The sequence below is a fragment of the Lampetra fluviatilis genome, chromosome 27 (assembly GCF_964198595.1).
Source record: "Lampetra fluviatilis chromosome 27, kcLamFluv1.1, whole genome shotgun sequence".
Lineage (NCBI taxonomy): Eukaryota > Metazoa > Chordata > Hyperoartia > Petromyzontiformes > Petromyzontidae > Lampetra > Lampetra fluviatilis.
In genome coordinates this window covers 5,511,810-5,535,487 of record NC_136301.1, presented here as the reverse complement: position 1 = coordinate 5,535,487, position 23,678 = coordinate 5,511,810, and the positions used below count along the sequence as shown (strand labels likewise).

At 45.8% G+C, this 23,678-nt stretch overlaps 1 protein-coding gene across 1 annotated transcript in view; it reads right to left on the bottom strand.

Annotated features, from left to right (window-relative positions):
- Window positions 1–1,252: 1,252 nt before the first annotated feature.
- The window catches only part of LOC144942333 (carnitine O-palmitoyltransferase 1, liver isoform-like), a 45,669-nt gene continuing 23,243 nt past the window's right edge, over window positions 1,253–23,678 (bottom strand). Inside the window, exons 5-19 of the mRNA XM_078869139.1 lie at window positions 22,979–23,080; window positions 21,833–21,970; window positions 19,888–19,965; window positions 18,745–18,852; window positions 18,073–18,157; window positions 17,336–17,531; window positions 16,787–16,972; window positions 15,919–16,024; window positions 15,141–15,254; window positions 14,065–14,229; window positions 12,316–12,450; window positions 9,224–9,376; window positions 8,194–8,307; window positions 6,702–6,794; window positions 1,253–6,028 (exon numbers count right to left, since the gene is read on the bottom strand). Of these exons, the coding sequence (XP_078725265.1) occupies window positions 5,915–6,028; window positions 6,702–6,794; window positions 8,194–8,307; window positions 9,224–9,376; window positions 12,316–12,450; window positions 14,065–14,229; window positions 15,141–15,254; window positions 15,919–16,024; window positions 16,787–16,972; window positions 17,336–17,531; window positions 18,073–18,157; window positions 18,745–18,852; window positions 19,888–19,965; window positions 21,833–21,970; window positions 22,979–23,080 (1,887 nt within the window). The 3' untranslated portion in view covers window positions 1,253–5,914. The remainder of the gene's footprint in view (window positions 6,029–6,701; window positions 6,795–8,193; window positions 8,308–9,223; window positions 9,377–12,315; window positions 12,451–14,064; window positions 14,230–15,140; window positions 15,255–15,918; window positions 16,025–16,786; window positions 16,973–17,335; window positions 17,532–18,072; window positions 18,158–18,744; window positions 18,853–19,887; window positions 19,966–21,832; window positions 21,971–22,978; window positions 23,081–23,678) is intronic.

Genomic DNA, 23,678 nt, shown 5'->3' with positions numbered 1-23,678 from the left:
TCTTCTTGGTTCTTTCGGTAAAGTCACGTAGAATGGAAATATTAAAATAATAAAAATAAAACATAGCAAAATAAATTCTCACGTTTCGGCCACAACGCAAGCAGCCGTCCTCAGGTGGAGAACAGACGCTGTCTTCTCGACAGACCTGTTCTCCACCTGAGGACGGCTGCTTGCGTTGTGGCCGAAACGTCGTGAGAATTTATTTTATTATTTTTATTATTTTATTATTTCCATTCTACGTGACTTTACCGAGAGAACCAAGAAGACGTTCAGCCCTAGTTTGAACCCGGTAGGCTCCCCCGGATAACCCGGAAAGAAAACCAAAAACCCCCCACGATAAACAGGAGCAGAACACGCACACTCCACACGGAGGTTCCAGGTCGGGAATCGAACCCAAGGCCTTCTTACAGTCACGCACAGGCGTCACCGCCTCCTGATATAGCCTCCCCCGCACCTCCGATTAGCACGATTGGCTACATGCGGTGAGAACTAAGTTCAACATACATACATTATATTGTATATTCTATTAAGCAGGGGCGGTTTCTTCATTAGGGCGATTGGGCGACGCACCACCAATGTCATTCAACCACAGAGTCACGCTAGCCGTCACTGTGCCTCTGGATAAAGTCCAATCAGCGTCATGCTACGTTCTGTGGAGTACCGCCTCTTTTTGGACGATTTCCCTCCAGCTGAGAATCGCCCCGAGTGGCCCCATAGACTTACATTCAAAGATGTTTTTTTTCAAACGGGGGCGCTGCAATGCATTCTCTATGGCTTCCGGGAGGGCTCGCCCTAACTTGCTTACGTCATCATACGTGCTTACGTCATCATACGTAAGCACGTTTCATCCAACAAAATTATTTGTCGCCACCTAGTGGAATCTTTAATAAAAGAAACATGAGTGGATTGTATTAAGTGAGTATAGAAACAAACAAGATGTATTGTAAGAGTCACTTTATTTTTCATTAATATTAAAGAAGTGAAGTTGCCTTTACATGCTTAAGCTGTTAATTTATCCTTTGCATGGGTGGACCTTATCCTTATCAATCATCCAGACATTTGCCCCCCCTGAGAGATTTTGCAGGAGCCGCCACTGCTATTAAGGCTGTGTTATTGATAAATGTGTAGCATTTTTTTTGCCGGTGGCCCATCGCCAAAAACTGATCACAAAGAAGTGATAACGTTTAAAAGCACGTTTTCAAATCTCAAGCACACCAATAAGCATCGAGGGACAGACAAAAAACTCCCACAATTTTCATTCACAACCACAACACCTTTATTTCATCATTCAAGTGAATACGCTACATAGCGATGTTTCCTCATCTCTGCAAGAAGAAAAAACAAAAATTCTGTCCGGACTTTAAAAGTGCCGAGGACACACCGAGAGAATTACACACACACAAAATCAATACAAACAAACCTGCCGTACCCACATTGCATTGGCGATTAAAACGAAGCAGCATAAGTGTCGATTATTATTATTGCCACATGGTCAAGAAATATACACGTTGCAAGCACCGTCATGAAACCTCAAAAGTCTCCCAACACCGTCGGTGTCCCGCCTCGCTGCGTCATGCCCTGAATAATGCCCAGTTGTGCCACCGCTCCCCAACATCCAACCACTCCCCCCTGCCATGTGCCTGCCATGCCCAATGAGAACAATCCCACCACACGCCTGCCGTGTCCCCCCCCCGTAGCAACTTGCCTCGCCTCCGGCACTGCGTAACACCGCCATTCGCACGTGTCGCCCATGCCCATTTCAATACCAGCCACAAGTTGCAATTTACCGCCACGTCAAAGACTCGGGTCTCAAGATCAGACTGGGTGTTGTCGCCAAAGGGGAAATGCTATAACGTAGACTAATAGCACATTCACTTTTTTTTGCAGCTCTGCGTAATGGGGATGGAAGAATTAAACGCGACTAAACGTCAAAAACTAAAATCGGCGTTGGTTTATCCCATCCAGGTCGTGAGGCTTAGGTTCGTCTTGCCGGCGTTCGGACAGTGGGTCATCAAACACCATTGGTCCCGGCTTCCCCACTCCCCCCTCGTCCCACTCATGGCACATAAAACATCTTTATTTAGGTGAACGATTTTCTCTTAAGTTATCAACAGCAGCGGACACTTCACCCCCTTTGGCTGCCAACCCTGTCGTTATTCTTGATCACCGACAATCATTCATTCCGGCCACATGTTCTGGATACGCCCACTTGCTTGACTGACCATTCAATACTAAACGTTCCTTAATGCCCATTATCCCAGCTTGAAGGGAAGTACAAAATCATGTTCGGGAAGTAGTAGGGCACCCCCTGTGCACCAGCGATTAGCAGGGTTGGCTACGTACGGCGCGAAGCGAGTTCGACATCGTCTGGAGGAACCAAAAACGATCCGCAGGTTAAACGTTGCATGGTGGCAGCTGTTAAGGGCATTATTCGAAAGTGTCCAGGACCACACACGCGTTGGGATGTCCCTCTGATGTCCCCCACTTCATAAGCGGCTCAGTCTCGGTCGAGTGTAGGATGTGGTCTCGTGACACATCATTAGCCCACAGGAACCTGCCGAGTCATTCGTTAGGAATTTATTCTGCACTGTAACCGTGCCGCGGGCGGCACGGCCCCTGAAAAGCCTTTGAACACCACCCACAGGTTGAGACACGCTAGGTTAGGGGATCTACACTCTTAGGTTTATTCGGTAAAGTCACGTAGGTAAAAAATAAATAATACAAATTATAGAAGAAATAATAGAAATGAAATAGTAAATCACGACGTTTCGGAGGCAACACAAGCTTCCGTCTTCTTGTGTTGTGTTGCCTCCGAAACGTCGTGATTTACTATTCTATTTATATAATTTCTTCTATTATTTTTTACCTACGTGACTTTACCGAAAAAACCCTAAGAGTATGAATCCTTGCAGTCACGAAAGCTTCAAATCTAGAATTAGGGGATCTACTTTATTGGCATATAATAATTTTACACCATCCCCTAAGCCTGTTGCACTAGCAATCCGATTTCATCAAACTCGTGTTCCATCACGCAATAATTCATCTTGGGGCTGGTCTTTAATGCGCAACTCGACTGGCTAGAATTAGTCTTACAAACATGTAATCTTTTCAATCCATTCGAACAAGCAATATTCTTTTGGGCTCTTTGAATGCAATTAGATCACAAAGGAATAGTCAAAGACATCTGATTTTTTTTTTTTACACGAAATTTTCCTCATGCAATCCAATGGATATGGGATATTATTTTCAATTGGCTATTTAATTTCACATGCGAGGCTATACTTAAACATGCCGTTTCAGATACATCTCAATATATAAAAAAAAAAGATATGAACAAATGGTTTTGTTAATATGAAAATTCCCAGGAATTATAATATCCAAATGGAGTTAAATACAATATCTTCAACATGAACTCGGACTTAAAATGCAGCTGGTTCTTCTTAAACAGAAAACTTATGACATTGGGCTTCTCTCTGAACCCCAATTCCTTGGAAAGCCTTCAATTCAGTGCCACTTTCCCATATCACATCGCCGACTCAAGGAGACTCGGGTAAAAAGCAAGCAGTTTGGGTGGTTCGAGCCCATGAGGATTGCAACCCAAGTGAGCAGGAGTTATACGAACTTCACAAAGTTTGTCAACGAATGCAACAATGTCCAGTCACGGTCTCACTCTTCTTAAATAAGGCAATGCACACACACACGCGCACACAAGCGCACAGAATAACTTCTCCCACCACAACGATCCCTCTCCTGTTAAAACTCCACAACCGAAAAAACACACAAAACTCAAGTCCCTATGAAAATCAAACCATTAAAAATGTGATATTAGCATACGTAACACTTATATATAAATGTATTCCTTCATAAAATTCCAATCAATCGTTTTTAGTTTAAATGTTTGCAAGCGACAGCTCTTCATCAAATTGCTCAGAACGTGCACACTAGCATACCTACGGTGCAGCGAGCTGGTGCTAGTTATAAATGTTCTCACGTCCCTTCCGTTCCGCTTCTCAAATACACCCACAACACGACAAAGCGGATGCAGCACCTCGACTGCAACACAACGTGAAAAGAGAAAAATGTCAGGACAAACTGTGGATAAATTGGCACCATCACCATAAGCTAACAACAACAATAACACGAAACGTCTCCGCACGCAGGAGATTTTGATAAGGCGCGTCTCCCCTCCTAAATTAGTAGGATTCTGAACGACTCTAAAGCCTCCGAAATCGGGATGTCAAGTAAAGGTTGCCACACAACTTGAGTGTACAGCTAACAACAGGATTGTTTTAAATTGGCATCATCTTCAAATATTAAAGGCAAGTCAAATCCCAATTCCCCACCTTTCCACCACCTCAAAACTTCCACCACCACTCATCAAGTGAAGACACAGGGACTGCAACAGGCCTGCAGAATGCAGCCTTCACATTTTACCAAAAGTTCACGAATAATAATCACATTTCACAGGTTGTCGGAGTTGGAGGGAATAGAGTTTTCCAGCAGTTGTGTTCGAGGCAAACACTCGCTAACCGAGGCCTGCGCCCAGGCTTGGTGTGGTATTTCTTGCTCATGAAGGCCGTGGTAGCACACTCATGGGCAGTGATGCTCACTAGAAACAGGAGGATTACAGGATGCACTTTCCCCCCCCCCTCCCCCCGTATCTTAAAGCGAAATCCAAGGATGCATCTCATAACCCAGATCATGCATTGTTGTTCAGTGTTCTCCTGGAGGAAGTGTTTTAAACAAGTTGTTCAGAATCATCATCTAGAAGATGTTCCGCCACAGCAATGCGTGACCACCCAGAGGACAGGAGACATCTCCCAGAAGACATCTCTCCCCATTTTAGAGCAGCACATTCATAACCATCTCGTGGAAGGGCGGCTCTCAATGGCAATACTGTTTTCTCCTGATTATTAAACAGTTTTCCGCAGTGCACACTCTATATTATAACGTTATATTTTACACCCTTGTTTTCGGCTTCCAGAGACGATGTATTTTCTGGAAGAAAAAAATAACTAGATTTCAAAAGGACTCCACAAAGTTTGGGGTGCGTCTTTACTTTCCAGAGTTTAATGATCTGGAGAAGATGGTGATCTTCAAGACTGCATTTACAGATTGGAGCATTATAAGGGTAGGTGGTGATAAAACCAGAGGCAACACCAAGTATCTGTTAACAAAGAGAGATCTAGGAACACTATCCCATATTGTTTTTCCCCCATTTATGTTCAAGCGTATGGTGCACGTTAGAGTATTTCTCACTTCAAATGCACTCGTACACAGAGTCAGATTGATAAGTGCATCATTTAAATATTGGATATAACCTTGTGGTGGGGGCATGTAGGAATCCCCGGTAGCATGCCCCATTATTACAATGAAAACTATGAAACTTGAGATAAAAAAAAAAGACTTTTTTATTTTACTAAGCAAGGCCCACTGAGCTATATAGGTATATTTTAGAAGTGACCTGGCCACAAATGATAGCTCAACGAAGCGGCTTATCATGTGGACATTTACAGCAGCCAAATATTGAAAACGCATGTTTTTAAATGTGGAGGGAAAATCCGGAGGACCCGAAGAAAAATTTACACGACCACGGGGAGAACATGCCAACTCCAAATATACAGCAGGCGTCAGGACCGGGATCAAACTCACGACCTCCTGCATACCAGGCGAGGTAGTTAACATCTCGCCACCGCGTCAGGATCGGGATCAAACTCACGACCTCCTGCATACCAGGCGAGGTAGTTAACATCTCGCCACCGCGGCGAGATGTGTGCCACACCAAGTGACCATTACAGAATACATTAAGCTTCACGTCACCACCATAACACCCAACCAACGCCCCCCCCCACCCCCTCTCATCTCTCTTCTCCTTTCGCAGCCCTTGCTACCACAGCAGCAGTGGCGGGGCAGCTCAGCTCTTGACGTGGTTGTTCTGGTTGTGGTTGGAAATGTTCTTCTCCAGCCCAAACAGCGCCAGGATGTCGAGCATCGCCTGCTTGATGGCCCCCCCAAAACGATGAGAGTCCTGGGAAGAAAATGGCGTTCAAAATTGGTAACGGCGACATTTCAAAGTCGGCATTCTTTCCAACAGGATTGCCTCCAGCGCGGATCACAGTAACCCCAAAGGGGCTGTGAATGAACTACAGGGGGTGTCATAAACGGGCCTCAAATTTGCACCAAGATAAACAATTGAGGAAGTGGTTGATAACTTTTTTTGAACTGGTGCCACCACCCGCCACCCCAACTCCCAATCCATACCCCGTTGGTTCCTCCCCATTCTGACCACTTTGCTGTTATCCCACTTAACCCGAGAAGTCTGCAAGTTGCAGGGTGGGTGTCCCGTTCACCACTGAATCTCGGAACGCGCAAGCGGTCAGCGTTCATTTTATATAGAGGTGTAGCGCCGTTGTTTTTAAAGACATTGTCCTCACCGTAGAGAACTGTCGCGACACGATCGCACTTTACGATAGCCGCTGCCAAACTGTGCCACATGCCCTCCCGCACGGCATTGTGGGAGCCTCGATACCGATGAAGTAATTTTATTTTAGTTTTTCTTCCGATTCCAGTTCGGAACACGATCGGAAGTAAAAACCGATGACGTACGCGTACATCATCGGAATGGGAAATGTTTAAGTGAATTTTTTTTGTTATTATTAATTAACCACTCGGTTTAATAGAAGTGCAGCTCATAAGCTCACCGTCTCAGGGCTGGATTTTTTGCTGGAGATGTGGAAGTTGATGAGGTTCTCGCCGAGGATGATGTACGACACGCCATAACCATCATTCGCCACCTCGAAAACGCCAAAACAAACGATACAAAACGTCAAAAACAGAGCCACGCAAAACTGGGTTGTTTTTTCCCCCCCAAAGATGACAAGGCATCAGGAAAATCAGTGGTGTATTTTATGTTTGAATAAATATACCCAGTAAACACTAATTAAATTGTTTATTCATATTATTATTCCGCTTGTCTACCCAGGAAAACCTCAGGAGGGCGATGTAAAATGTAATTCAAGTTGTCATCTTCAGGCTAATATTTCAAAATGAAAGGTGTTTTTGCCGATACTAGTTCCAACTGTATATTTTTGTTAACTATGGGAGAAAACTGAAGAAGCCGGAGGAAAGCCATGCAGAACTGCCGGAGAGACAAACTCCACACGGCAGAATCAGAATATGTTTTTATACGGAGCTATGAAACTCTTTTTCACATACAGGTAGTCCTCTACTTAGGATGGAGATGCGTTACGACGACCCCATCGTAAGTCGAAAATATCGTAAGTCGAAGATGGCCTAGCCTACCCAGGAGTCTTAAAGAATGGTGATAATTTAGCAAAACAGAGCAATTTACAGTACCGTACTGTATAAACTATATACTGTATGTATTTATTAATTACAATACTGTATTGCACAGTAAAATGTAAAGTAAAAAAACCAAGGTAAAATCTTAGCCTACCTATATGAACTGCAATTTAATAGAAAGTTTTTTCAGGAAACAATCCTATCTGCTATAAAAACTTTAAACATGCATTGAACGTATCGTATCGTGGCAACCCTAAAATGAAATCGCTAAAGCTACGTATCATACATGCATTGAACGTATCGTTTGCTGCTGCGTTTGCCTGCCGCGCGAAATGTAAAATATTTTACAATTTTGTCGTATCGCTATCGCCATCGTAAGATCAAAATATCGTAAGTCGGACCATCGTAACTCGGGGACTACCTGTATATCCAGTCGGCAAGGTCCTCTGGTTATGGCATCCACAACAGGCCCTTTTTGATGCGACACACAGGTGTCACACCACTGTGCCAACCCTACCGCCATATATGGTTTCAAAAACAGAGCCGGGTACTCCGTGGCATTTCTACTGGTACCACAACGGTGTCAAGATTGGCCTACGATGGAGGGGGCTCATGAAATATGCTACACAATGGGGAAGAGGAGGGGGAAGATGCTCAACAACAACGAGCAGAGCACTGGGGCAGCTAAAACAAAGTCAACAAGCGCAGTGGCAAGCGCAGGTGGTGTACTTAATCCCGTCTAGTGACCCGCTAGGGAGACTGACACTTCACGTGGCCTCAAAGAGCACCGAGACTTGTACAAGAAAGCGCAGCAGTGACGTCGCACGATCACTTCGTGGTCAAAGGCGGCGGTTTTTGTGGGTTTCCGTTCATGTGCGTAGGAGGACTCACGGGTCCAAAACCTCCCCCAGATGACACGTGGTCAGGGAACTTGTTGAGGTCAAACAGCTCCATCTGCTGCTGTGGCGTCTGACTGGTGGAAAGGCGCCACGGCTCCGACAGAACCTGCACACAGGCACACAGACAGACGGACATGCACATGAGGTTACAACGCACACCAGAAGTTTCAGTTCTTTGGAAGCAAGGGTTGGTGGACCACGTAGGTGCCTGACGTGACCAAATCTGCTGGGCTGACAAGGTGCGTCCAGATGGCAGAACAGCAAATGGGTTTTCGTGAACCCTAACTTTGATGACACCATCTTGAACTGCCATTGCCAAAAGCATCAATTATATCCCAACAGGCATCCTCAATGACTTCGTCAAGTGCATCAACACTGCATTGTCCCTTCCGCGTTATTATTTTATTCTTACATAATTTCACCATTAGGAAAACGAGTTGTGCATTGTTTTTTTGTCCAATTTGAATACATTTCTCTACATTGCTGCATCGAAGAGCTGAACGTCGTGGAAAATTCCATATTGGGGATAAAATTATTCACAAGAACCGCAAAAACAAAAACTTTTTTAATGTGGTTAAATCTTTGGTGTCTGGCCAAATTAAAACCCAAGACTTCAGAAAAGGGTGGCAACATCGCCCCGGGGGTGGCGCATTTGCCGATTGTTGCAGAGGTTTGCGGTTCGAGCCCACGGCCGCCCTGGTTAATACTGCGGGTGTATTAGCCATAAATATACTTCCGCGTCTGCTTTGCAGCTGACATAAGGGATCCTGTGATGTAATAAAAATAAAATTGTCGGCGACATGAGCTGGCGTAATGGTCCGGAATTTCCAAATGCAAAATAGATTACGTTCTCATAAATTTAAATGAAAAAATATGTAGTAATGGTCATCCCCTGCCGTAAAAACTTACCGAGGGGTTCCCGGGCAAGTAAATGTCATAATTACAACAGTGTTGGTGAAGTGCTCCAGACACGGGCAGCTTGTGCCGCCTTCCCGGTATTAGAGCGAGGATCTTGGAGGTACCTCCTTGAGGAAGGGAGAGTCCTGCCCGAGGTACTTGGAGACGAGGTAGAGGCAGAAGAGGTGGCGGTCGATGCCGCCGCCCGTCATAGCGAGCCGGTACATGCTCTGATGCTTCTCGGATCCGTGACGGAAGAGAGCCAGGCGGTCCTCCTTCTACAGGCACACACCACCATCTCCGTCAACGTCTATTGTGGTGTAATGTGAGGATATATCCGGGTTGCTGATGGATCACACCTCGTTACGATAATTGGCTCTGCCGGTCCTGGCCCATAGCCAATGGGGGGAAGTCTAGGGGCGTGGCCCTGACGTAATGGGAAGGTGACATCTGTAAGTAGATGATTGGTTCTGCTGGCTTTAGCCACAGCCAATGGGGGGACGAGTCAGGGGCGCGGTCCCGGGAGCGTACGATGGAGTCTAGAAGATTCCATAGAGGTTAACCAGGATTGGTGGAAAGGTACCACGTGACCCGGGTAATAAAAGGGGTGGAGACGGACAACACGTGGTCAGATCTGGAACGAACGGAGGGTGAGGCCACGCTGGAGCGGGGTCCAGGCTGCCACGTGGCCGCGCGTGTCTCTCTCTATCCCTCTCACGCTGTCTGTCAGCAGCGTGAAGGAGTAAGATGGGAGTGTTGTGAACAAAAGAGAAATAAAGACCGGATTCCAGAAGTCGCTTCCACGACCTTCATTACAGTGGTACACAGGAGGTTGTTGGTGCAATCCTGACCCTGACGCCTGTACTTGGAGTTTGCATGCTCTCCCAGTGGTCACGTGGATTTTTCTCCAGGTCCTCCACATTTCGAAACGTAAAATTTTAGAGTATTTGGCTGCTATAAATTTTCACTGTGATAAGCCCACTTCTTTGAGCTATCATTTGTGATAGCCAGGTCACTTCTGAAAAATAAATACTATATAAGTGTGGGGCCTCACCTGGTGAAAATAACTAAATTGAAAAAAATTATAATTTAGGATTCGTAAACCCTGAAAAATCCACTCCGTCTGCTTCACACTGGACATTAAAGATCACCCCCCCGATGTCATTTTAAATCGAGTAGCCCGTCACAATAAAAAAAATTTTCATTCGAAAAAAAAATACTCGCAAATTACACAATTGGGAATACACGTAGCAGCAATCATAGCCCCCCATACTAATGGCCCGCTTGCAGGCCAGAGTCAATATTATGCCACATAGTGACAGCTGACATTAGGGTTGGTCCTTCTAAAGTTGTTTAAAATATATATGTAGATCTTATTTCGCACCGTACGTAGCAAACTGTGCTAATCGGAGGTGCGGGGGAAGGAAGGACAACTAACCACAACAACAAGCATTTCGAAAGAAATTCGTTTCCTATTTAGATTTAAAAACGCATAGCTGCAATGGCTTCCTAATATCGAGATGAGATGCGATGCAATTCGCTTATCGTGTGCAAAGCACTCCGAGACTCCTGGCTGTAAAGGATTATTATAACCGTCACAATTATTTAATGCCAGCAGCTTCGGCAGCGCCTTTGGCAAGGTCTTGTCAGCACGAACATGTGCACAGCAAGGGCACAGTGCGCGCACAAAGCTCACTCTCGATTGGTTCTTGAAGTCAAAGCAGAACGAAGGCTCCGCCCATAACCGCGAAAGCACCAGCTTTGTGGCGAACCATGCACTAATAGTGACCTCTCGTGGTGGCAAATGGTATAGACACGCATTCTAAACTAAAACCAAACTATATTTCATCTTGATAATAGGTTTTTTCCCCTTTTTTCTGGCAACAAAACTGAAACCTTTTTACAAGGAATCGTGTTTGCATTAACCGCAATACCTGTGGTCAGAATGCAAACAAAAATCACACTCTGATAATGTATGCACTGTCCTTGAAATTGATCTTACCCGGTAAGGCCCACTGAGCTATGTAGCTCTTTTTCAGAAACGACTCGGCCAAAAATGATAGCTCAACGAAGTGGCTGATCACGTGGAAATTGATGACAGCCAAACACTCTAATCGCATGTTTCTAAAATGTGGAGGGAAAAACCGGAGGACCCGAAGAAAAATCCATGCAACCACGGGGAAGAGTGACACGCAAACTCCAAACAAACAGGCGTCAGGGTCGAGATCGAACCCACGACCTCCTGTATACCAGATGAGGTGGTTAAACATCGCCACCCTTAAATCTCCAAATTCAATGCCTCCATTGGCAATGCGAGAAAAGGTTTTTGCCTGTTCTTTTCATGTCAGATCATGCTTGATTTTTTAAGAGCTTTTTAATCTTGAACATCAATGTACTATCTTCTTGGTTCTTTCGGTAAAGTCACGTAGAAGGGAAATAATAAATTAATAAAAATAAAACATTTTTTTATTATTTTATTATTTCCCTTCTACGTGACTTTACCGAAAGAACCAAGAAGATGAATCCCTGCAGTCACGAAAGCTTTAAATCGAAAAATCAATGTGCTACTTAATTTTTTGAGTTGTAAGCATATTTAACTAAACTGATACCATTGGCAAGAGAAGGACAAGGGGGCAGAATTAAGCAACAGGAGCGAAGATGGGATAAGGAAAATACCTCGGCAACTGAAAACTGACTTACACGATATCTCATCTCAACAATCCCCAAGGAATGCTTCAATCTAGCTAAGGAGATCCCCCCCCCATTGGCAGCTGTCCCTGTGTGGCAAAAGCTGCACCGTAAGGTCGGCCGACAAGAAATCACTGACTGACTGGCTTGGGGATGATGGGTCAGAATAGGGCAGATTAGGTCAGGATATATCAGGTTGGGTGAGGATGGGTCAGGATGTATCAGGTTGGGTGAGGGTGGGTGAGGATGGGTCAGGATGGGTCAGGTTGGGTGAGGATGAGTCAGGATGGGTCAGCATGTATCATGTGAGATGAGTCAGCATTGGGTGGGATAAGTCAGCATCGTTTGGGATGGGGCAGGATGTGGCAGGGGTTGGTTCAGGATGGGTCAGGATTGGTCAAGTTGGGTCAGGATCAGCCAGGATAGGGCAGAATGGGTCAGGCTGGGTAAGGATGGGTGGCGGGATGAGGCAGGATAGAATAGTAGTGCAGGGTGGAGTGGGTGAGGCAGGGGGCACATTCTGGCGCACCGTGCAAGAGGGGTCCTGCATGGCGCGGGCAAACTTGGTGGACTCCACCGTGCACGAGCGCACAGTCTCCGTGCGGCCCTCCTTGAAGAGGCGCGTCATGGACGCCTCGTACGTCAGGCAGAAGCAGCCCTTGTCCTGCGAATACACACAGACACACACGGAGGACTGATGAAACAACAAGCGACGTTAAAAAGTATCGTGAATAAGTATAACCCGTAAAAACAAAGTGTTTCACTATAAATCCTTTATATGCGTGGCGGCTAGAGTCCTCTCGTCCTCTGGCTTGAGATGGCTGCCACCTATGGGTCAGATGATTGCCTGCCACCATTAAGCAATTGGTAATTAAATATAATATTTTTGTCCTAAAAAGTGTAAAATTTTGGAAAAAAATTTTCACGAACATTAATTGTCACGCACGACGAGTCTGTGTGGAAAATGTCAGCTCGATTGGATCACGGGAAGTGGGTTAAAAAACGACCGAAAGATTTGCACGGTCCTAAGCAAGCAAGCGAACTTAATATAAAGGATTTAAAAATAGCTTAAAAGCTCCGTTTAACACATAGCAGGCTTTCGCGACCAATATTAATCATAATAAAGTTTTTGGGTTTAGATCGCGTTATTTATAAATGTGTCGTAACCCTCCACCACCCGACACGGCCAATCGGCAAAAAAAGTGTCACGTTGACAAAAGACAAATAGTTCACTACTTTAGCCCACCGGTGTGTTGAAGAGTGAAACCACAACATTTACATTCGGGAGAATTGCCCGATGATGCTGGATGCAATTACCAGCGAAACGTCGTACTCAAAAATGGTAAATGTTGTGGTTTCATGCTTCAACACACCGGTGGGCTAAAGCAGTGAACTATTTGTCTTTTGTCAACGTGACACTTTTTTGCTGATTGGCCGTGTCGGGTGGTGGAGGGTTACGACACATTTATAAATAACGCGATCTAAACCAAAAAAAAAATTATTGTGAGCTTAAAAGCTCATCAGTTTCCTCCAGTATATGTCCTGATTCTGATTTTGTCGTGTGCGCCAGAAGTGAGGAGGATCCGAAGAAACCCTACATATGCAAGAGGATAAACTCTAAGATACAATACAATTAATACCATTAAAGTGTGTACTTTACGTAGCATCTAATTGCGAACGCATTTCAAGGACACAGTTCACAAACCCGATTGATGCACAGCCATATTCTGTCCACCTAATATCCCAGGCGGTATAGGAATTCATTTCACAACTCTACTGCATCCAAATCCACCGATGTCCATAAGGCATGCACGGCAGGGTGGCGGCAGTGGCAACACTCGTGCCTAACAGAGAGAAGAACCTGAGTTCAACTCCCGATTCTGGCTCCTCTCTGTGTGGCGTTTCTAAGTTCGTCCCGCTGTTCTGTATGGATTCCCTCCAGGTGCTACAGTTTTCTCCCATAGCTAAAAACAAAAACAAAAAAACTACATTTAAACTCGTGTTGGCCTCACACTTCAATGCAGGAGACTGCTGAAAAAGCCTCAATAGACTCGGTGTATGGTGGTCCTGGGTAAATCGTGTGAGCAGAGCGTTCCTCATCTCAGTGTAAGGGCATCTCATATTCTTAGTTTTTTTCCGGTAAAGTCACGTAGGTAAAAAATGTAAATTAATGAAAGTAAAAGAAAAAAATTTTTTACCTACATGACTTTACCGGAAAAAAACACTAAGAATATGAATCCTTGCAGTCACGAAAGCTTCAAATCTAAGGGCATCTCACCCGGAAGTGCGCCAGCTGCAGCGCCAGCTGGATGAAGGCGTCGGGGCTCGTGCGGCACTTCTTGATGAGGCCTTTGCCAAAATCGTGGAATGGAAACATGTGGAAGTCGACATCATCCGCAAGCGCTTGTGCCACCGCCAGCGAGTTTTCTATCACCGTCTGGCACTGCAAAAACAAAGACAAAGATCCCCCGTATAGCCTTTTAACAGACTGTTCGGGCAAATACTGCAAGCGAGGAGCCACCTATGAAGGCCGGTACGGCACACGAAGGGGGGTGGGGGTGGCCAGCACCACGTCCGGTCGCCTTTGTCTCCCCAGTGGCAATGTTTACACATCGCACCAGGTACTACATTTTGACCTACGGGAGGCCCAGGACCAGTTCAGATAATCGTCACTGGTGTTGGCTGTGAGCAGGAATGGAACTCGGGTCGCCGGGTTCGTAGTGCACTGCATTCATATGCACACACACGTGTGAGCAAGCAGCATTCAACGCAAGCACAAAGCCACAGGCACAACAATAACAACAGCCACCGTTCGCTAAGAAGTGACGGTGATATTTTTTTTACTTTTATTAATTTTTTTACCTACGTGACTTTACCGAAAAAACCTAAGAATATGAATAGGTGATATGGTACTTGGCTAAATCTCGGTGGACATGAAGTGTCAACGACTCGCTGGCAGATCACTGGACAGACGAAGGGCGTTATAGGTTAACGGACCAAGATGATTGGCAGATGAACCATCTATGCTGCCCGCTATATCGCTGCGACACACCGAGGTTAACGGAATCTTCCAAACTATTAGGAACAGTAAGCAGGCTTGGGCAGGAAATGTCAACAAAACGTACGGTTGATGGCCAAAAATAAAAACAGAGCGGCAGCCAAGGAATCGAACGTGTTCAAGAGGATGTCCAAAGGAGATGGAGAAATTGAAATCAATCCGTGCGCAGGACGATTAGGTCGCAGGATCATGAGAGGTGGCGGCAGATTGGGGAGGCCTTTGCCCCAGCAGTGGATTGACCACGGCTGACAACGATTTCGTGACTGCAACGCAGAGTGGTGCACACAACAACAAACCTCAGCTGTTATGTCCCACTGCAAGCGCTGTACGGGCGGCAGGGATCCCACCTCCCCTCGGCAGTTCCCTTCCTCCGTATAGCCCAACTTGAACGTGTCTGTGGCGAGCACATACTGGGACATGCACACGCAGGCAGTGTCAAGGCGAGGCAGCCTTTCTGGAGAAGCATGAAGCATCACAATGGCTTTTAGAACAGGTGCATAGTCACAATCCGGCTACTGGCTGCTACCTGATGATGCTGGTTGTAACTAACAACTAAATTCCGTGCCCATTTCCTTGTTGTCAGATTGCTCCGCAACAACACACCGGTGTTGCTGCTGAAGCAGTAATAAATTGGCTGCACCATTGGAACCTCATTTGCCAGTAAAAAATATGATAATTGTTTTTTTTACCCTTTTATCTGGCAACAAAACTGACACCTTTTTTACAAGGAGTCATGTTTGCATAGACCACAATACCTGCAGTCATAATGCAAACAAAAAACATAACTCTGATAATGTATGCACTGTCCTTGAAGTTGATTGGTCCACACCCGAGACAGCTTTCCTTAGAGCCTAGTCTCACATGGTGTTGGACCAGATGACGCCAAAAGGCGTCATCTGGGTGTCAGTTTTGTTACCAGATAAAAGGGTAAAAAAACAATTATCAAATTGGCTGCATTTGTTCATCACGTGACAACTCTCTTCGATTGGCCGTGTCGGGTGGAGGAGGGTTCACGACACACATTTTATTTACCCTCCTCCATACACACACACACGGGTTGCGATGACCACTCACCTCCCAGAGGTGGCCCATGATGGGGGCGTCGGCCCACGAGTGCTCTGCGTTGAGCCCAATGCGGCCGTTCTTGAACACGATGACCGTGAAGGACTTGTCAAACCACCTGTAAAATAAATACAATGATTTTTCTCACGCCAATTTGTTCGTAATGGCTTGGGGAAACCGGATAAGCAGGAAGGCAGCCAGAACCGGTGGCCCCACAACTCCATTCATCGGAGGTTCGGGGGAAGGACAACAAACTAAACACAAAAAGCAGTTCTAAAGAAATTAGTTTTTAATATACAGTAAAACCTTGGATTGCGAGTAACGTGGTCTGCGAGTGTTTTGCAAGACGAGCAAAAATTTTAAGTAAATATTAATTTGATAAACGAGCGAGGTCTTGCAATACGAGTAGTACGTGCATACGCTTTGTCTGCCGAGCGTCACGTGATCACAACTGATATACGAGTGCTTTTATATACGAGTGCTTTGGATTACAAACACGTTTCCGGAACGAATTATGCTCGCAATCCAAGGTTTTACTCTACATGCAAAAGTGCATAGCTCCAGTGGCTTCCTAATATCGGAAGGAAGAGCGTTCCAGACGGCCGCAAAAGCGCATCTGAAAGTGCACGATGCGGTGACCGACCCTCTTTGTGTCCGATGGCTAGCCAAAAGCCGCTGCGAGCATTACCGGAGTTTGTGTAATGGTTTATACTCCTTATTCCGTGTGTATACACGTGGAAGGAAACCAAACTAACTGGAGAAAGTCCATGCGTGCGAGATAACACTCAATTCCCGAACAGACTGGATACGACAGATGGAGATGAATGTGAACATTAATAATGATACAATTTATTCTGACAGCTCACTCCCTTGTACTCACCGGTCGTAGCATTTTCCATGCAGCAGTGACTTGCAGTAGTCGTCAAGCGACCCTGAGTTGTCACCCCGGTAACCCTGTTCCGTGTCGTCCAGCGAGATGAAGAAGGCCGCTTTCTCCACCGCTTGCAGCGCCGTGAAGTTGCGGCCCTCTGAAAAGTAGCTTGAGCGAGCCTTTGCCCACGGGATACTGCAAACGCGTGTGCCCGGACACAGGAACGGCACGAACAGCTCCAACATCATGGGGGATAGAGAACGTGGCGCTAAGAAACGATACAAATTTAACTATTTTTAATTTTACCAGGTAAGGCCCACTGAGCTACAAAAGCTCTTTTTCAGAAGCGACCTGGCCACAAATGATCGCCCAATTAAGCGGCTTATTTTGTGGAGATTCATAACAGCCAAATGCTCCAAACACGTTTCGAAACGTGGAGGGAAAAACTGGAGGGCCGAAGAAAAATCCACACGACCACGGGGAGAACAACTCCAAATATACAGGTGTCAGGGGATGGAAGGCGTGATGGGAGGGCTTGGGTCAGGGGGTTTTGCTAACCGTTCTCCTGCGGTGAGGGCGGCCAGGTGCAGCTCTCCGGGCTGCGGAGGCGAGGGGTCGTCCAGAATGCGCTGCAGCATCTCCTGCAGAGCGCGCGGGCCCAGCAGCTGCCCGCCCAAGTAGAGCCAGACCTTGTAGAAGCGGCCAGCGTGGTACACGCACATGTGCTTGCTGTCGTTCCTGTGCTCGAGCACGTCTGGAAGGTGCGAAAGAAATTGAGTTGATTTGTTTAACCAGGCGACAACTCAAAGGACGAGGATAGTCAAAAAACAAGTCCGAGCTTTCGTGACTGCAAGGATTCATATTCTTAGGTTTTTTCGGTAAAGTCACGTAGGTAAAACATTAAAATTACTTTTATTAATATTATTAGGTTTTTTCGGTAAAGTCACGTAGGTAAAACATTAAAATTACTTTTATTAATTTTTATGTTTTACCTACGTGACTTTACCGAAAAAACCTAAGAATATGAAGTCCGAGTGATTTCCTGCTCGAATGATCATTGAGGCGGTGCTCGTCACCCGTTTTTCACAGCTCCGAATCAGCGGTGGAAATTCCATTACACATAGTACCTGGTACTCATTTAAAGCAGAGCGGATCTAGGGGAGGCCCAAGAACAGTTCGGATATTCGCTACTAACGTTGGCCTTAGCCGGGAATCGAACCGAGGTAGCCGAGTTTACAGAACAGCACACCAACCACGATGTTACCGCTTCCAAGCGCGCGTGCACACACACACACCTGTCTCAATGCCAGGTATCCGTGTCGTGTTGAACATGCGCTCGTACTGTGCCGAGCACATTGGAATGGCTCCTTGCACCATCATCTGCATCATCGATCGCAATGACAACACCCGTCAGTGACTCAACCATCACGCTTGAACTTTGCACATTCATGCTCGGCAATTCGCTCGTAAAAAATGTACTTGTACACATCCTGCCTTGCGTTCTATAAATGGCTACACAGACTTTTTTTGCCACGATTAGCGTACGGGCACGTGTTAATGTGTGCAATCATATGTTCAGTTATACTCAACGGCTTCATTTCCTACTCTATAGTTGTTGTTTTTTTTAACACTGCTAGGCTGGTTTGCAGCAGCGATTAGCGATGTAAGGCACAAACTACCACTGAAGCCCAAGGCCCGCCTGCCCATAATAACCCTATATTATTGTAACCTATATTCCTAAAATCCTATGAACAGGTCTATTAAAAAAACATTAGATGGGACAAAATGAGGCCAGATTGTCAAGGCATGAAAATATGAATCCTGGAAGAGCGTTCAGGAGTTTTCTGTCCGAAATAAAGCACGCTGGTTATATGTCTGCGAGTATAAACGTAAGCTTGTAAATGTGTGCCCTGTGACGTGTTTTATGAGAATCTCGAAGCCGCCGCCGCTACCACCCAGCCTCTTACCGGCTTAACCTCCTCACGGTCCAGCATCCTGCGGTACAGCATCATGGCGTGAATGACGTTTGCCGCGCGGGCAGCTTGCACGGTCGTGGGCTTCACGTAGAGAAAATCCTGTGCACGAGCACAAAAGATCCCCCCCCCCCCGTATAGCCTTAACAAACCGTAAGAGCACATACTGTTAGCAAACACCTATGAAGGTCAGCACGGCACACGAGGGGGGTGGGTGGCCAACACCACACCCAGCCACCAATGTTTACACACCGTAGCAGGTACTACATTTTTGAGGCCGAGTCGACTCGGGGGAGGCCCAGGACTGGTTCATATAATCGTCACTGCTGTTGGCCATGAACGAGAATCAAACCCGGGTTGCCAGGTTCGTAGCGCAGCGTGCTAACCGCTACACTCGCGCGCACACATCCAAGCACGCACACACAGCCACATGTTACAATCCACACACCAACACCATTCATACACAGAACACTACTTTAATCTGATGAGTTATGAACGGTTGCCAAAAATGGTGGAATACATTTTGGCTAACCTCTCAATGATTAAACAACAAAAATAACGTGGATGATGCAGAAAAGGTGGCTCACAAGGGGAAACACTGCCTCAATCCACAATTTTTAGTGTGAAAAAGCCTTGCGTGCGCTCATGTTAAGAGTGCCGCTGGCTTCCTTTCATAAACTGCAAGTACAGGATATGATATGCAAATTGTCCTTTACAGCAAAAGCTCGTGAAGACGGTGTAATGATGTGAGGAGAGCCTCCCCCGGTCACGGGGCATGTCCCATATACTGCAATTGTGTGAAACAAAGGATCTTGGATGTATACTCTTTGGTTTTTTCGGTAAAGTCACGTAGGTCAAAAAATTAAATAAATCACGACGTTTCGGGCGCAACACAAGCGTCCTTCTTCAGGTGGGGACAACTTGGCGAAAGCACAACCGCTTAAGTGTGTCTCAGAGGTGGCTGTGACGAGTAATTTATATAGTCGTGGGGGGATGGGGGGAGGGGTGTGGGCTGGGAGGTCGCGTTGTGTACCCCGAGCAACGACTGCAGTTCAAAACCAAAGAGTATGAATCCTTGCAGTCACGAAAACTTCAAATCTACGATCTTGGATGTCTGTGGTTCCAACGCATCTTTACCGTGGCGTAGTAGTTGCTGTTGACCATGATGGGTCCGCGCCCACGCAGGTAGATGTACTCTTCCCACCAATCGCTGACCTGTGGCAAGAAACAGCGTTACACGCAAAACAAAACACATACGTGTGATTTTTTCAAGGGGGGTGGGGGGGCAGGATGGACGCAGTGGTAACACTTACGCCTCGCAGCAAGAAGGGCATGGGTTTGATTTCCGACTTAGGTGCCCCATTCTGTGGGGAGTTTGAGAGTTCTCCCTTTGTTCTAACATGGTTTCCCACAGGGTATTCGCACACAGAATGTGACTGGTGTTGGCTAAACGTCCCAATACTGCAATATCACCTTAAAATACTCAATCTTGGGATTACACACAGCAACGTCAACTCCTACTGCACATACGCGGCAGGACCCTCCTGAAGAAGAGTCTTGAGACTCAGTGAGGGCCATTCCTGGCTAAATAAAAGTAATACTAATATTAAACTTGGGGTTTATTATCTTTGATTTGGATCTAGATATGTAAATAGCTCCGATTTACTAAACCTTGCCCCATGATATTCCAGTCAAAACCACGATCTCTGAGCCCTGTTTTGTATACTTTGCTTTTATAGACAACTTACAGAAATATTTTAAGGAGCATGTGCACGGTTGACTACGTACGGTGCAAAAGAAGTTCAATATACAGGTAGTCCCCGAGTTATGATATTTCAATCTTACGATGGCAATACGACAAAATTGCCATCAACAACCTAACATCGTTCAAGTATGCAGACGACGGACAGAATCTTGGTGAGCACAGTACAATATGATACGTTACGTTCAATGCATGTATAATACGTAGCTTTGGCGATTTCATTTTAAGGTTACCACGATACGATACGTTCAATGCACGTTAAAAGTTTTTTATAGCAGATAGGATTGTTTCCTGAAAAAAACTTTCTATTAAATTGCAGTTCATATAGGTAGGCTAAGAATTTACCTTGTTTTTTTTAAATACATTTTACTGTGCAATACAGTATTGTAATTAATAAATACATACAGTATATAGTTTATACAGTACGGTACTGTAAATTGCTCTGTTTTGCTAAATTATCACCATTCTTTAACCACTCCCGGGTAGGCGAGGCCATCTTCGACTTACGATATTTTCGACTTACGATGGGGTCGTCGTAACGCATCTCCATCATAAGTAGAGGACTACCTGTATATATATACATACATAAATAGTCAAATGGGCAAAGTGTGTATTTTCCCACCTATTCAAAAGACATCCAGCCAGCGTAAAAGAGTAGGTAAAATAATTCTAGATTTGAAGCTTTCGTGACTGCAGGGATTCATCTTCTTGGTTATATCGGTAAAGTCACGTAGGTTAAAAAAGAAAACAACTAAATTAAATCACGACGTTTCGGAGGCAACACAAGCTTCCGTCTTCAGGTGAAACCGTCACAGCATAATTGCTGTATCAAGTAGGTCAAATACTCGCTCTAGGTGCCCTCTCAAACTCCCGCAAGCAGAGGCCCTTATACACGAGCAGCAGCGCGAGAAAAAAGCAATTGCAGTGCTGCACTTTAACCCTTTGATATATTTTCAAAGTTAAATTTCGATTTAAAGCTTTCGTGACTGCAGGGATTCATCTTCTTGGTTCTTTCGGTAAAGTCACGTAGAAGGGAAATAATAAAATAATAAAAATAAAACATAATAAAACAATTCTCACGACGTCTCGGCCACAACGCAAGCAGCCGTCCTCAGGTGAAGAACAGGTCTGTCCAGAAGACAGAGTCAGACTCTGTCTTCTGGACAGACCTGTGGCCGAAACGTCGTGAGAATTGTTTTATTTTTATTATTTCCATTCTACGCGACTTTACCGAAAGAACCAAGAAGATTTTCAAAGTTGCGGCAAAACGTTTGCGCGACGGTTGAGGTGGACGGCAACAAAATAAATAAAACGACTCACGTAGTTTGAGGCCCACCATGACTTAAGCTTCAGGTACCACTGCAGCTTGGGGCCCAGGTTCTTCTCAAAGTCACGCGCAAGTCCCTCCATGCGCTGGAATTTCTTGTCGTCCAAGAGGGGCTGCACCGACTCCAGGTACTGTGTGGTGCGCAAAGTAGACCCGGCGGTCACTTTCGAGCGCTACAGAAACGCTCCGGACGAGTGTGCTCCAAATTGTGATTTTGCACGGCCAATGAAGGAGGTACAATTGGAGATTCAGCTCGAAGCGATTTAGCTATTCAGTTGGTTTGTCGACGTATTATCCGAGTACTACGCATTGCTCCGAGTATTATGCATGCATACATACCAGGTATTTATTTTTAGAAATGTAAACACAGTTGCTGAGCACAGGCCCAAAGGCCTACGCCAGCAGCAACGGCATTATAACTGCTGCAATATTAAGAGTTAACAAGGTTCATGAATTGAGTAAGGTTATAGATTACACAATACGCCAATGACTTCATATATAATGGCCAAAACGTCTTCATAAACAGAAAAAAGTTCGCAGGATATTTACAAAAATGTGCAAAGGATGTCAACAACATAAAGTGAATTTCACTTCAGGTAGGACACTGGCAATCCCCTCAGATTGTGAGCAGTTGAAAATTCCCGCTAAAAATACAGGATGCCATCTCATGTTACCAGAAGGGGGGCGCATTACGCGCGACATCACAAGTAATGACGTATGTGGGGATGACATCACATGCAATGACGTCACGGGGGGGGAGTGTGTGACATCATCACGTTGGCCTAAGAGACTCATTCTTCATCGCTGGATTTCACCGGCAGTGCACGAACGAGGGTGGTCGCGGCCACGCCAGCACCACACCTGGCCGACTTTGGCTCCCCAGCACTTATGTATAATACACCACACCAGGTACTCATTGATGGTCGAGTTGACCTCAGGAAGGCTCGGGACCAGTTCAGATATTCACCACTTAAGTTTGCCATGAGCGGGAACTGAACTCTGGGTTGACGGGTTCATAGCGCAACGTGCTAACCACGGTGACATTGCTCCCCACATGCATTCGCACAAGTATTTACACACATCCACGGGCGTACTTGGGTACTCGGCTGTGAATGGTCAAACCAAAGCGTAACACGTACGCGACTCATGGTGTCGTGGACAGACGGCACGGACAGCCTGGGCAGCGACGACTGGAAACTGTAAAGGTGAGGGTTGCGACCGGAGAAGATCTTCACCATCAGCTGCAGGAAGCACGCAGACAAAGGGGCCATGATTACACCAAAACTTACACCAAAGCATGCAAACATTAACAAACTCTCCGCAGCGTGTATATAAGAACAGGCGAACGGGAGAGACCCCGATTGGACGAGTGCAAGCGGAGAGATGTGTACCGTTAGAGCATTTAGTTCTCACGCCGGTTCTCTGCTGTCGCCCCCTCGGTGTGGAACTCTGATGTTGCAGATATGCAAAGGGGATAAATGCACTGACTTTTAAGGAACATCTAAAGGCCTATCTGTCTGGTCAAAATCTGGCACGCTATAAATGTCATTATTATTATTATTCCATGAAAATTGAAGGCCAGAGAGGGCCGTCGACATCGAGTACCAGAGGATTTGAATTTGGCATCATCGGCAGTATAGACTCAATACCTCTGACAAGGGGGCGCATCATGAGGCCCAAGCCACAGTTATCAACTTCCGGCAGAGAGTGTTAAGCGATTCCAAATCAGGAAGATTATAAAGTTCAACATTACGTTGTGTGTAATGGCCGATCGCGCCATGCGCGGCACTCGTTCATTGGTCGAGTTTCCGTGGGAGTGCGAAAGAAGTGGTCTCGGCG